Genomic DNA, 12,944 nt, shown 5'->3' with positions numbered 1-12,944 from the left:
TCCCATTGAGAGTCTCAAACAATAAGTAAAAATCTAAATTAGTTCAGACCGCTGTTTCGACATCCGCCAAGAAAGTATTCGTCTGCTTGATGACGATGTCGTCGTAGGGGGTCTGTTGTTCAAGATCAATGACGCCCTGTGTTTTCAACACAAGCAACTCAAAGAAGCACCCAACGACGGGCTTTCTCCTCTTTCCCTCGACAAACGTTTTGTACGACATCTCCTTCTTGTCGCCCATTGCCTTTTTCAAGAAGTTATGTATTTTCGCCGATCTCATTGTCCAACTGTCTGTGACCGTTTTTTGCTTCTTTTCCTCTTCGTTCATTTCGTGAATGTCTTCGTGTTGTTCCAGTGGAGGCTCGTTCATGAAATCGTTGTTGATGACATCTGGCATATCGTCTTGCAATGGCATAATCTCATTTGGTATCACGTCTTCGACTCTTCTTTTCTCCTCGGAGCTTTCTTGCGAGCCTTGAGACTTTCTCTTGATTGGCTTGACCTCTCCTTCTATCGCTCGTGGCAGTTCTTCATCCCGCTTTGCTTCTTCAGTCTTCTCCTTCTGGCTCGCCTCGACTTCTTTTATCTCGTGAACAACAACCTCATCCTTGTTGGCTTCCTTCACGTAGTTGAGAATTCTCTTGTTGACATTCTCCCATCGTCCTCTCAGTCTTCTTCCCTCCTCTCGGAGTTCGTCAATACTTCCCGGAGCCAAGTCAAAGTCTCTCAACATACTTTCTGTGTCATTCTTAGCTCTCGTGTACCTCTTTTTAGTTATGGCGGTCGCCTTGTCGACAATGATCTTCTTCTCCTTCCTTCCCTTTTTCTTCTTGTCATCGACTTTTTCTTCTATTTTTTCGTCGCCCTTAAGTTCGGTTGTTCCGGCATTGTTGTCATTCAGTCCAATTTCGACTTCCATCTCGCCAACAGGCATTTCGACCTCGGGCATCTCTTGATTGTCAGGCAAAACGGAGAGGTCGGTCGGGACCTCAGGTAAGAGGGAGACCTTTGGTTCGTTCAAAGAGTCGTGCAAATTCTCCTCTCCGCTGACGGCGGAAGCCAAACCGCCCATAGTTGTTTCAATGAGTTCTTTGTCTACGGGGTGGATGAGTTCTGTTGGCATGATGGACTCCGCTGTTCTCAACACGTCTGGGTCGTTCAAGAGTTCGTCTAAAGTGTTTAATGGGACCTCATCCATTGATCCCATTCCCACCAATTGTCCTACTTCTTGTTGCATAGTAATGTCCTGAGCATTTGCCGTATAGTTTCCCGTCGCATCGATAACATCGGCGGCATTCAACTGTTCGTCCAATTGAAGATCAAGCGCTAAGTTGGCGAAGTTCATGACATCGGCAGTGCTCTCTTCGCTGAAATCGCGCTGACGTGTTGGAATTGTAATGGCATTCCGGGGAGCTACCGCTTTCTCCGCATCTACCGCACCAGGGCGGAAGGACAATTTGATCTTGACCAACGCATCATTGCAGTCTTGCAAGAGATACTTCACCTTTCGCGTGTAAATTCGACAGATGCCAAGAAGAAGGTGGCCACTAATACGAAGAGCGATCGGAATCTCAGGATTGGCAACAGCGTTTGCAGCTTCACGTAAGTCAACTTGAAGAATTTGCTGTTTAGTAAGCTTCCCTTCCCAATGCGCAGCTATCCATACCTTCGCAAGTGGGCCTTTCTTCGTTAATACTACTTGGGAATAAAACATTTTGTTTGGGATTTCGAGTTTGTTATTCTTTTCCAAATTATTTTTCACTTTCCTAAAAAGAGAAAAAGATTGTGGAAAATGTGTTTTTAAAAAAATTGAGGAATTGGGTTTTATGTTTTTTTTTGGTATTTTAAATGTTATTAAAATGTTATTAAAATGTTATTAAAATGTTATTAAAATGTTATTAAAATGTTATTAAAATGTTATTCATTTGTTTCAAATACAATGTGAGAAATTATTGGTACAGTCACAAGTGGTGAAGATTAATGGTGAAGAGCATGTATATAAATAAATTAACTTGTAGTTTTCATGGAAAAAACATTGTTAGGAAGGAAGAACAAGTTGGAGAAAGAACGAATTATGAAAATAAGTGAACAAATAGAATTGACCTCAAAAATAAATAGTTGTTATGTCATAGGGCGAAACAAAATTGGAAGTATTTAAACAGAAGAAAAGAATTCATAAAGACACTTTTAATGGATAAGACACAAAAAGACTTCAATGTCACTATTTTTACGGCATATTTGAAAACACTTTCACTCTCGTTGAGAAGTACAATTGTTAACCAGAAAACACAGTCTCAAGAATTGATTATGTCTTATAGTATTCAACTCAAAGGATCTCACAAACAACAGAAAGACACATGCAAAAAGATGTTAAAAGAATTGAAAGTGACTTTAGAGTCCAGGGAAAAAGAATTAAAGAATATCAGTGAACTTCTTTTGTTACTTGAGAACACTTCAAAAGACTTGAAAGAGTTTTTGAACAATGAATTGAATACATACAACAGTTTAGCCAAAAAGGGAAACCAAGCTATTGACACTTTTGTAGCCAACGCTTTTTGCCAGTCAGATTCACCAAAATGTATTGGTGACTTAATTCAATTCGAGAAGAAACACAAAGAATTCAAGGATGACTGGGAGAAGTGTAAAATTACATTACTGAATGAATCTTATTTTTTATCAAAGAAAAAGGAAGAGGACGATGGAAAAATAAAAGCACCTTTGAGTAGGAAATTGGAGAGAACCAAAGTCTATTTAACACCTGAAGACTCTCCTCGAATTAGACAAAGCTGTTACGATGGAGTAACAAGTGATATAGGAGAAGTTAGTAACTATCCTAATAGTCTGAAGAAGAGTCAAGTATTTTACAATCAAAATGATAATGGACTTAAGACTCATATCAAAACAATTTCTCTTGCACAACCATCAACAAAAGATAAGAAGACTAGACATTTGACTGAGCAAGTCAAAATGTTCGAGAAACTTGCTCTTCCAAAAGGGGAAACACCTTTATCAGAACGACTTAGATATGAACAGAATGAAAGTAAAACAGGAAGTGAGTACAGTTCAGTCTCGCCACGTAAAGAACAAGAAGAAGAGAACAGTCTAATGAAGCTTCAAAGTTCACAAAACAAGAAATTCTCGTTGTCAGACTCTTCAATTGTATCTGCACTAATGAAAGACCCCATGATGGAAGCTATATTAGAAAATGAGCCCAAATTATTAGAATGGTCAAAATGCACAAAATCTTCAATTATTTTAGACACCAAATTTTGTGACTTGTTGTCGACTTCCTTTGAAGAAAGAGTCTCTAATCTGTCTTTCTTGTATTTCTTAGTTATCGACAACAACAACATTTTGGGTGCGTTTGTCAAACCTCCATTAGACGCTGACCACAGGGTAGTCAATGACACCAAACACTTTGTTTTCTGGTTGCCTGAAGGTAAAACCCCAATGAAAATAGAACCCAAGCCAAACAGGTGGAAGAATGTATTTACATTAAATTCGAGTGACTCTTCTGAGTTATATGTAGTTGGTGAGAATTGTTATACAGTGGGTCAGCCTGGGGGTAAAGTGACTTTTAATACGTTCTGGACTGATTATGAAGGTATTGATAAGAAGTGTTTCTCTTCGATCAAAAAAGGTATAAAAATGGTTGATCGGGTGATAGTAATTCAATGTTATTAATAAATTTAGTTGTTCATAACAAATAGAACATTATATAATACTCAATCAATAAAAACACGTAGTGTTATGGGTAATAAGCAGGACTTAATTTTGCAAATCGTTTCTTGGCATGAGCAACAGCCCAGTATCCCGGTTGAGAGACTCTGACGACGTGAATACACCCCCAACTGTCTTTGACAGAGACTTGATGACGAAGTGTTGGATGGAAGTATAGAGCATACACTTCATTGGATTTGGTATCACAATGAATGAAATATCCACCAGAATCTGTCTCAACGGTGTAATAACTCTTGGGGTTAGTAATTCCATTGTATGCAAAGACCTTGTCGATATTAATTTCAATAATACTTTCCTCTGGTTGTTTGCGGCGCGTTGAAAGCATTATTTTAATAAAGTTGATTGGGTTCTATTTATATAGTAAGAACCCATTTTATGTGAAGTCTAGGTATGGTTATGTATAGTTCAATTTACTAGAGTTGTTTTGTCATAAATAGCTATTTTTTAATGGGAACAAACCCTATTTTTTATTCCCGATTATTTATAGTAATAATGTGGACTATGTTTTTAGTCATCATTGTTTGACATTTTGTATTTTTTTATTTTTTTATTGGTGTAATTTATGTGTTTTTACGGGAAATTATACTATATATTTTAAAAATCAAGAGAACCTCATAAAAATCGCCAAAAAGTGAGAAATTAAAAAAAAATATATTTCTTTGTAATTTTAATAGTACTTATATTATTATTAATAACACATTTTAAAGAACCCTAAAAATTGAAGCTCCACCTTAGCTCCAATTCAAAATAATAACAAAATTATTTTTTTAATAAAATTAAACTAAAAAATGAGCCAATAAAAAAACTAAAATTATTATTTGGTTTTACTATTAATAGCTGTTCAGCGACTTTACAGTTTCTTTAAAAATCGCCAACTTTATAGTGGTCTTAAAAGTCATGAACTAAATATTTAGTTAAATAACTATTCAAAATACCATTTATCATGTGAAAGATATTCAAAAAATAAACCATATAAATTTAATATAATTAATATTAAAAATAGAAATGAAAAAACACTGTCCCAATTATATCTTCTCAAATTTTATAAATTATATTTATATGATTATAATATAACAAATTATAACAATTATTGTGTTTTTACACATTTTTGAGACAATAATGAATATGGTATAATTTATTAAAGTTAATAGTTATTTAGTTCTAAAAGAAGTCGGCGACTTTTGAAAGGATCCAATAAGTCGCCGAACAGCCATAACTATGGATCCCAACTAGTTAATTTTTATAATAAAAATAATTATAAACAATAGTAATAAAAAAACGACAAACGATCAATTTTGTTTTCTATTTTTTAAACACACAATTCGGTTTTCATAAATTTTGAAAACGAACTAAAAAAAATTGAAAATTCAGATGGATCGGATCAAACGTCCACTTCCGACACAATTTCCTTTTTTTTGTGCTTTTAGCTTTTTGCTAATAGGTGGTGGGAAGGTCGTTTTATGGTTTGTTTTTATATCCCCAGCAGATAATTTGAAATGACAAGAAGTATTGATTACCTCGCACAAAACACATTTTGGGAATTACCAGCAACAGCTTTTATGATGTATAATTGGGTATGGCTTTTGGGTACAATGATATATCTCAACATGACCGACCCAGGATATATGCCCAAGTTCAGTCCTTTCTTATGTCAAGTCAATGACACATACAATGTACAGTACAAGTCTTCTACACTTCAGCGCACCACATGTAGTTTGTTACTCTCCCTGTAAAAATATTTAATAGTACCGAACTGTATTATTAAATATAAATAAAATATAGTATATATATAATATATTATATAATATATATAAAATATAGTACAAGAATACTCACTGTGCAGGGACGTGTAATTTGGTTCGACCACTGCGAGCGAGTCACTGTAAAATGTGTAATAGATGTGTTAATGAATTTGACCATCACTGCGGGTGGATTGGAAATTGTGTTGGTCAGCGAACAAAGGCAAGATTTTTTATGTTTGTGACTCTGGTCTTTTTTAACAGCATCTTCGGGTGGTTAATCACGTTGTGGTATTTAATCAAAGTTGATATGTCGTTTAAAGACAATATCTTTGTTATCGTCCTTTTCTTGATATTGTGTGTCACCAATTTGTTACTCTTTGGACTCTTCATATCACACGTGTATTTATTGGCTTCTGGAAAGACGACGTATGAGAACATCAAATGGTCCAAAATCGCAAGAGAGAAATTGGAAAGTTTTCTGAGCCAAAATGGGATTGAACGGGAGTGCAATTGTCAATGTAAAAAGTGTAAAGAGAGGAGGGAAAAAGAAGAGAAAACAAAGAAGGAAAATAAGAAAGATAATGAACAGATCATCGACCCCTTTTCTGACGACCAAATTAAAGCAAAGGAAAGTCAGTGGAAACGAGAAAAGGATTTAAGAAAACAGTACGCTTTAACACATATGAAACAAACGTCTCCATTTAATAAAGGACTTAAAAACATATTTGTCACACTTTTTAAACAAACACCACCCTCTTTTTTGTACTAATTCAATTCGACTTGTTGAATTGCATTTTCATATCAATTATTGTATAATTGATATTATAAATTTTCTATACAAACTAATTTAAATTAATAATAAAAATTTTGAAGTATTTTTAAATTTAGAAAAAAAAGAAAAAACTTTTGAAGTTTTGTTGAAATTCAAATCATCGAAATGGCCAAATTTTTCTTTTAGAAATTTCAAAAGATTTTTTATTTTTTTCAAGATAAGAATAGAAATCTTATTGTCTTGTATTGTTTAATCAACACATTACTAAATAATTTCTAAATAATACTAATAATAAATAAAATTTTAACTCTTCTTCAATTCTTCTGGTCCATGTTTGTTTATAACAAGGTGTTGAAAGTAAAACAAATAATTTACGTACATCTCTAGTGTTCTTATTTCACTTGTGTTAATACATCTCAACAGGTTTTGGAGCCTTGAGTGTAGGGGTTAGTATCTGAACCCAGTATTGTAAGGTTGACGGTGTCAAATCTTTATACGTTTCCGGATTATTAGTTGTTAAGTATTTAATTGCTCGAGTTAACCCCATTTGATGGAATATTTTGACTGCATTCACTTTGATGGCTTGGCACCACCGTTTTTTCCTTTGAATGACCTTTCTTGGCTTAGTCCCGTCGTAAACTTGATATGTTGAAATATCTGAGACTTCGAATACTGACATGTTTGTTCTTCTCATCACTATTGAATAAGAGATACTAGGTCTTGTTTTTATACAGTTTGGATCAAAAAGTACTCTTGAGTTCCTGCAAACAAATTGTCGAACGACGTTTTCATTTTTGGTTGTGTTTCAATTAAACTTCGGACTTTTCAAAAACCCTTTCGTAATTTTTTGTTTTTATAATATAAAAGAATAAAATAACTTTGTGTGGAACAAAAAACCGTAGTTAGAATTTATCTTTATTGAAAAAACTGCCAAAAGAATTCTTATTTCACTAATTGACATTTTGTCGTATTCTATTTGTGTTTTTGGACAAAATAAAAAAAAAGTCACATTAAATTGTATTTTTTACTAGTTTAAATTAATTATTTGAAGTTATTCAAGTGAATAATTGAACAAATTGTAAATACACCGAACTTCAATGAAATTCAAATCATAATAACTTCTCTCAGTAATTTTAGAATTAATTTTATTAATATAATTAATAACATAATAAAAACACTAAATATAATCTTGGTTGCATTTATTTTTAATATAAAATTAATAAACAAATTATATAAAATAAAACTTTTTTTTATGAAAATATATGTATAATTAACAATAAACTATATTTAATAATAAAACCATGTAAATAAATATATTATTATTATTATATTATTTTTAAGCTATATTTTTATTTTGATATTTCTATGATTATATCAAATTTAATTAATTCAAAAACTATGTAATGTGTCATTCTGTTATTCAAATGAATGACAGAATGAACACCAAAAACTTTTAAAACAATTTTTAAAATAACAAAGTGTATTTTCATTTTACAGTTTTATAAAAAATACGAGTAAAAAAAAATCAAAAAAACACACTTTTTTGTTTAAGATTTAAAAATAACAAACCATATTAACAGAAATAGTAAAAACGTATATCAAATTATTTGAAAAAAATGAGTCTTTAAACTTATTATATTCAAATATGTCTTTACATTAATTATAATCTTATTTTTTAATTATCCATAACAAATAATTCTATTAATACTATTTAATATTGTATTATACTTTTATTAATTAATTATGATTGACCGTAAAACGATTAATTAATTAGCTATGTTTACTATTAATTAACTATAATTTCATTCTTTATGTTACTCTCTTCTCTTTTCATATTTCCTTTCGTCCTGTTATCATTGGCTTTGTATCAGTTTTTCAACCCATTCCATATGCAGTCCTTCGAATTATCATTTGAATAAAAAAACACAAATTAAATTACTTCAATACGATCTTCTTGATGATTTTAGAGAATCTATCGCCTTGGTTGTTTGGGCACCTCTTAACTGAGTTACAACAGAATATGACGTTCTGTGCTTTCAAGTGTTCCACGTCTCCGATTCTGTCGATCAAAAAGTCGATAGACTCGAGTTTGACGATATAAAACCCTAACACGTCTGCCTTAAACTCTTTCGCTGTGGTCGAAATGAAGTTGTCGAAGTCTTTGATTTCAGCGTGGACGTTTGATTCCTTCAACCAACCCTTCACCACTTCTTCGGACGACGTCCCACATACCATCATTTTCTTCGTCGACTTCCCACGACGACAAGAATGTAACCAAGAGATCACTTCCTTCTTTTTCGAACCGTTCCGAACATCGTTGGCGTCATTCTCTTCATACCGAAGTAACTCAAATGACGTCGACAAATGCGAATTGTTTGCTTGAATGTAGGCGGAAGCATCGTCACATGAACTGTCGTCCCGCGACTTCTCGTCTAATTGCGTCGTCATCCTCGTCAAGACATCTACACCTAGGGGCTCAACCATATATGATTCTGTCTGACACTTTACAGTTCAGTTTCGACTCATTTACTTCTTCAATTTACTTTTTTCTATGGTGTCCGACTATTTACTATTTCCAGTCTAATATTTTATTAGCAATTTGTTATTGATCCTTGTCAACAAGCTGTTCACATGGTGTGGGTTGAATTGTAGTATTATTTTAATTAAATTGTATGTATTTGAATAGAATTCTACTGAAATTCAAAAACAAAGACAAAACCTTAAAAATCGTATTATAATTAAACTATTGTTAATTATAGTTAAATTGTTTATTATAATTTGATCTGATTTAATATTCAATATTATTGTGTTTATTGATTGAAATTTTGATATTTGTTTTGTTTTAATTATTACTTTATATACTTTATCATTATTTAAACAACTAAAGTAATAAATCTGAATGATATTTGTAATGGTTTCATTTTATATATGTATAAAATAATTAAGATGTGTTTTATTCTGATTGGCTTTTTATAGAGCTTTAATCAACTTTACAAATACAAAAAACAATTAAAATTTTTATTTTGTTAACCAATGAGGTTTATTTGAGTTTAAAACACATTTTGAATAAAAAAAATAATTTTGTTTGATTTAATGGTGTTGATTATGAAATTAATAAATTATTATTTTTGTATTGTCTTAAATATATTTTTATTTAATTTTATTATTATTACTTTTAATTATAATATATTTTAATTATTATATAGTTTGTATTCCTATCTTGTTCTATTTTATAAAAAAATACCATTATATTTTTTTATTATTTAAACAATAATAATATTTAGATAGAAAAATAATCACAAAATGAGATTGAGATGTTGAAAAATAAGCGAAATAAATGACAATTTGAGGCAAGAAAACCATGGGAAAACAACAATGGAAGGGACTAAGGAGTTACATCCACTTGCGCGCTCATGGACGTTCTGGGTTGACGACTTTGCCATAAAAAATGCAAGTATGGAGGAATTTGAGAAGAATTTGAAAACAATCGGCACATGCCACACGATCGAAGGGTTTTGGAACCTATTTGGGACTCTCCCATCAATAGAGCTTCTTCAAGACAAGAAGATCACTATTCATTTTATGGAAAATGGAGTCAAGCCTTTGTGGGAGGACAAGAAGAATATTAAGGGTGGGACAATAACAGTTAAGTGTCCCAAAGAAGAAACTGCAATTATCTGGAAAGAGCTTCTCGTTTTGGTCATCTCGAACAAAGACTGCGAAACTATTCACAAAGGAAAAATAAATGGTGTTTCTGTCTCGATGAAAAAAGCAAACAACTTAATTGGCATTTGGGTCGACACCAAAGACAGCAATTTCAAAGACAACGTCATAAAGTTCATAGTCGACTACTTTCCTGTACTTGATGAGGGTGATGTGGGCTGGAAAGAGAACGCAGAGCACATTACAGACAACCAAATATAGTCACAAAATATTTAATTTATGAAGTCCCATAATTCAAATTTTTTATTCAGTAATAAAACAAATCAGACCAAAGACATAAAAAAAAGAAGGCAATGTGATGACAAAATCCTCTAAATAGGTTGCATTGTTGGTGTGGAAATTCAAACCCTCTACATGATGACGTGTAACAGTGCTGATAACTTGGTTCTGATTGCTTTTTTTAATAATTAATAATATTAATAACCGTGTAATATATCATTTGGAACTCCTCATAATTATTTTGACACAATAGATGATAATCAATTTATCATCTATTTTGAACAAAATCCCCATGATTTTTCTCCGATTATGATTTTTTTTAAAAACACTAAACTATAACAATGTTATATATAACTATAAACCCACAGACTAAAGACGTGATTTCAACTTCCACAAAACTCGGAAAAGTGATAAACACAAAATCTCAATGTCTGAAATGCGTGTGCCGAGTCTTCACACACCAAATCACTCGATCACACTTCCTGTCGTCGATACACAGGCCTCGCAAACGCCATTTCGCACTCATAAAAGAAACGCGTCAGCTATACCAAAGGGTCTTGACAGTGCCATTTTGGTTTCGCGGAGTCGGAGCGTTGGGGAGAGCCGGTCTGTCATTGTAACTGTTTTAAGTCGCGCCACCAAGTCTCCCTCGGACGAGAGTCCACCCCCTTCCGCAAACACTTCGAACCCCAACGAAACAAACGAAACAATAGAATCTGTACAAACAAGTCAACAACCAGAAGAAATCCAAAGTGAAATTAACAGAGTAATTGGCGATGAAAAGGTGATGAAAAAAGAAGTCATATGTGTTGAACCCGCTATCGTTAAAAAGAGTCATATGAGTAGAAGCCTGTTAGAGAGTAAAGACTTGAGTACGATCTCCCAACAAATACAATCAAAACTTGAAACAACAGACCAGAACTATAACAGTCAACAAGACACTGGACTGTTGTCGCCTAGAGGTGTTAGAATCGGTGTGAAGAGAAAACAAAGAACAGGAAATGTATCTTTTTAATTTTGTACGTATTGACTTTTAGAGTTTTGGTGGTAATATAGTTTTAACTGAAGTTCATATTAACAAAAAGAAGAGAAGTGTTGGCTGGTTATACCGTTTTGTTGGAGTTTTTCGGGATAAAACAAATGCTATAAATTATAATTTAAAAAACTATTACATTAATACTTTAATTTGCAAGAACAAATAAAGTGTTGAAATAACATTTATTAATAAATTTAGTTATAAAGAATTATATAAATAGAAATTGTTATCTTAATTAAGTCTCTTATTATTTATTTGAAGTTCTAATACAAATAGTATTGAATAGAGCAACTTGGCTCGATGATTCATCTGTTACATAAACATTATTCATTACGTATTTTAATTTCACGATATTACTACAGTGTTTAAAGAACAAAACCTGTTAAGAATTATTTTTTGGAAATTGTTTCTGTGTAAATAATTAAAAAAAATATAAATAATTGGAAAAAATAAGTCATATTGTTGTGATTCACCCTTCAAAATAAGTAAGTTGAATTCGGGCAAACTTAGTTACCTTTTTTTTATTAAAAACCAATTGTATTGAATCAAATCTACCACCAAAAATGCAAGTATTACATAAATGATAAATTGATGTGTATTTTCGATTAAAATAAATTATAATAATTGAATTTCGTCAATACTTTGTTATTTAATTTGAGTATTTTTATTTTAAAACTACCCAAAAAGACATTAATTTTACACCATGTATTAAGTGACAAAGGCGCATTTATCAAAAAGTAAAAAATAAATAAAAATGAAAAATATTTGTTTTCAAAAGATGTTCAATTCAACCATCTGAAGTTTTCTTTTCCATTATGAAATTATTATCATTGAAGTTCAAAGACTTCAATGAAAAAACTAGTGATACAAAAAAATTAAAAAACATAAGTACTCAATAAACTAAATTATTAGAGGTTAATAATTGGAGTGTTTTTTTTTCTAATATTATTGACCAATTATAGAATTTTATACCTTTTGTTCTTAAAATAAAACTACCTTTTTTGACTTAAACAATTCTTTTATATACCTCTTTTGTGATTAGATGAAAAACTCGAATAATACATGTCAAGCTCTGTGTCTCACGTCCCTCACGTTTCAACGAAAGGTTACAAAGGAAAAAGTGTGTCAGAATCGAAAAGGAATTTGTTTTGTTATAATTCCAACTCTCCATCACCTCGAAACTCTTCGGAAAGTACTCACACGATTACATTGACCATTTCAGAAGCAAAACATCCAGAATTCAAAATCGCACGTCCAAAGGCAACAACAATGCCACAAACAGATTCTCCAGCTTCTCCAAAAGTCCAATCCCCTCGAAGATCATTTATTGGAATTAACAGAACACAAACACCATTACGGCTTAGTTTCATTGAAAAGGTTGAAAAACAAGAAATTAAAGTTCGAAAAACTTGTTTTCACGTAAAACCTCTCCCTTCTATTGTATTTTCGTTTCAATCTGAAAGTGCACCAAACACGGACAGAACTGAAAGAGTCACAGAGGTGGCCCAACAGATTGATTCATAATAATTTATTCGTTAGTATTAAATCAGTCAATTTAAAATTACAAAATTTTAACTAAATAAGAAAACTATAATAAACAATGATTTTAATAGTAAAACACTATTTCAGTATACACCAATTAATTTTTGGTCTTTCATTGATTAAACATAGCAATATGACAATGATTATATTTACAGACAATGTTTAGTTCTTT

General features: G+C 31.8%; 7 protein-coding genes across 7 annotated transcripts; 4 read left to right on the top strand and 3 right to left on the bottom strand.

Moving 5' to 3' along the window:
• Positions 1-43: 43 nt before the first annotated feature.
• Positions 44-1,711, bottom strand: EIN_061160 (cohesin subunit rad21, putative; the record flags this gene model as incomplete). The annotated part of the gene is made up of 1 exon (XM_004260274.1): positions 44-1,711. The coding sequence occupies one exon, from the start codon at positions 1,709-1,711 to the stop codon at positions 44-46; it is 1,668 nt and encodes a 555-aa protein (XP_004260322.1).
• A 476-nt stretch (positions 1,712-2,187) lies between these two features.
• Positions 2,188-3,681, top strand: EIN_061150 (hypothetical protein; the record flags this gene model as incomplete). Its single annotated transcript, XM_004260273.1, has 1 exon — positions 2,188-3,681. The coding sequence occupies one exon, from the start codon at positions 2,188-2,190 to the stop codon at positions 3,679-3,681; it is 1,494 nt and encodes a 497-aa protein (XP_004260321.1).
• A 64-nt stretch (positions 3,682-3,745) lies between these two features.
• EIN_061140 (hypothetical protein) lies at positions 3,746-4,063 on the bottom strand (the record flags this gene model as incomplete). The annotated part of the gene is made up of 1 exon (XM_004260272.1): positions 3,746-4,063. The coding sequence occupies one exon, from the start codon at positions 4,061-4,063 to the stop codon at positions 3,746-3,748; it is 318 nt and encodes a 105-aa protein (XP_004260320.1).
• A 1,046-nt stretch (positions 4,064-5,109) lies between these two features.
• EIN_061130 (zinc finger protein DHHC domain containing protein, putative) lies at positions 5,110-6,249 on the top strand (the record flags this gene model as incomplete). The annotated part of the gene is made up of 3 exons (XM_004260271.1): positions 5,110-5,201; positions 5,246-5,451; positions 5,582-6,249. The coding sequence occupies 3 exons, from the start codon at positions 5,110-5,112 to the stop codon at positions 6,247-6,249; spliced, it is 966 nt and encodes a 321-aa protein (XP_004260319.1).
• Positions 6,250-8,187: 1,938 nt separating this feature from the next.
• EIN_061120 (hypothetical protein) lies at positions 8,188-8,736 on the bottom strand (the record flags this gene model as incomplete). The annotated part of the gene is made up of 1 exon (XM_004260270.1): positions 8,188-8,736. The coding sequence occupies one exon, from the start codon at positions 8,734-8,736 to the stop codon at positions 8,188-8,190; it is 549 nt and encodes a 182-aa protein (XP_004260318.1).
• An 891-nt stretch (positions 8,737-9,627) lies between these two features.
• EIN_061110 (eukaryotic translation initiation factor 4E type, putative) lies at positions 9,628-10,176 on the top strand (the record flags this gene model as incomplete). Its single annotated transcript, XM_004260269.1, has 1 exon — positions 9,628-10,176. One exon carries the CDS (start codon positions 9,628-9,630, stop codon positions 10,174-10,176), a length of 549 nt encoding a protein of 182 aa, XP_004260317.1.
• Positions 10,177-10,621: 445 nt separating this feature from the next.
• On the top strand, positions 10,622-11,209 carry EIN_061100 (hypothetical protein; the record flags this gene model as incomplete). Its single annotated transcript, XM_004260268.1, has 1 exon — positions 10,622-11,209. The coding sequence occupies one exon, from the start codon at positions 10,622-10,624 to the stop codon at positions 11,207-11,209; it is 588 nt and encodes a 195-aa protein (XP_004260316.1).
• Between the last annotated feature and the right edge of the window lie 1,735 nt (positions 11,210-12,944).

This window comes from Entamoeba invadens (assembly GCF_000330505.1).
Source record: "Entamoeba invadens IP1 unplaced genomic scaffold scaff_1105074726711, whole genome shotgun sequence".
Classification (NCBI taxonomy): Eukaryota; Evosea; order Mastigamoebida; family Endamoebidae; genus Entamoeba; species Entamoeba invadens.
This window is presented reverse-complemented; position numbering and strand designations above follow the sequence as displayed.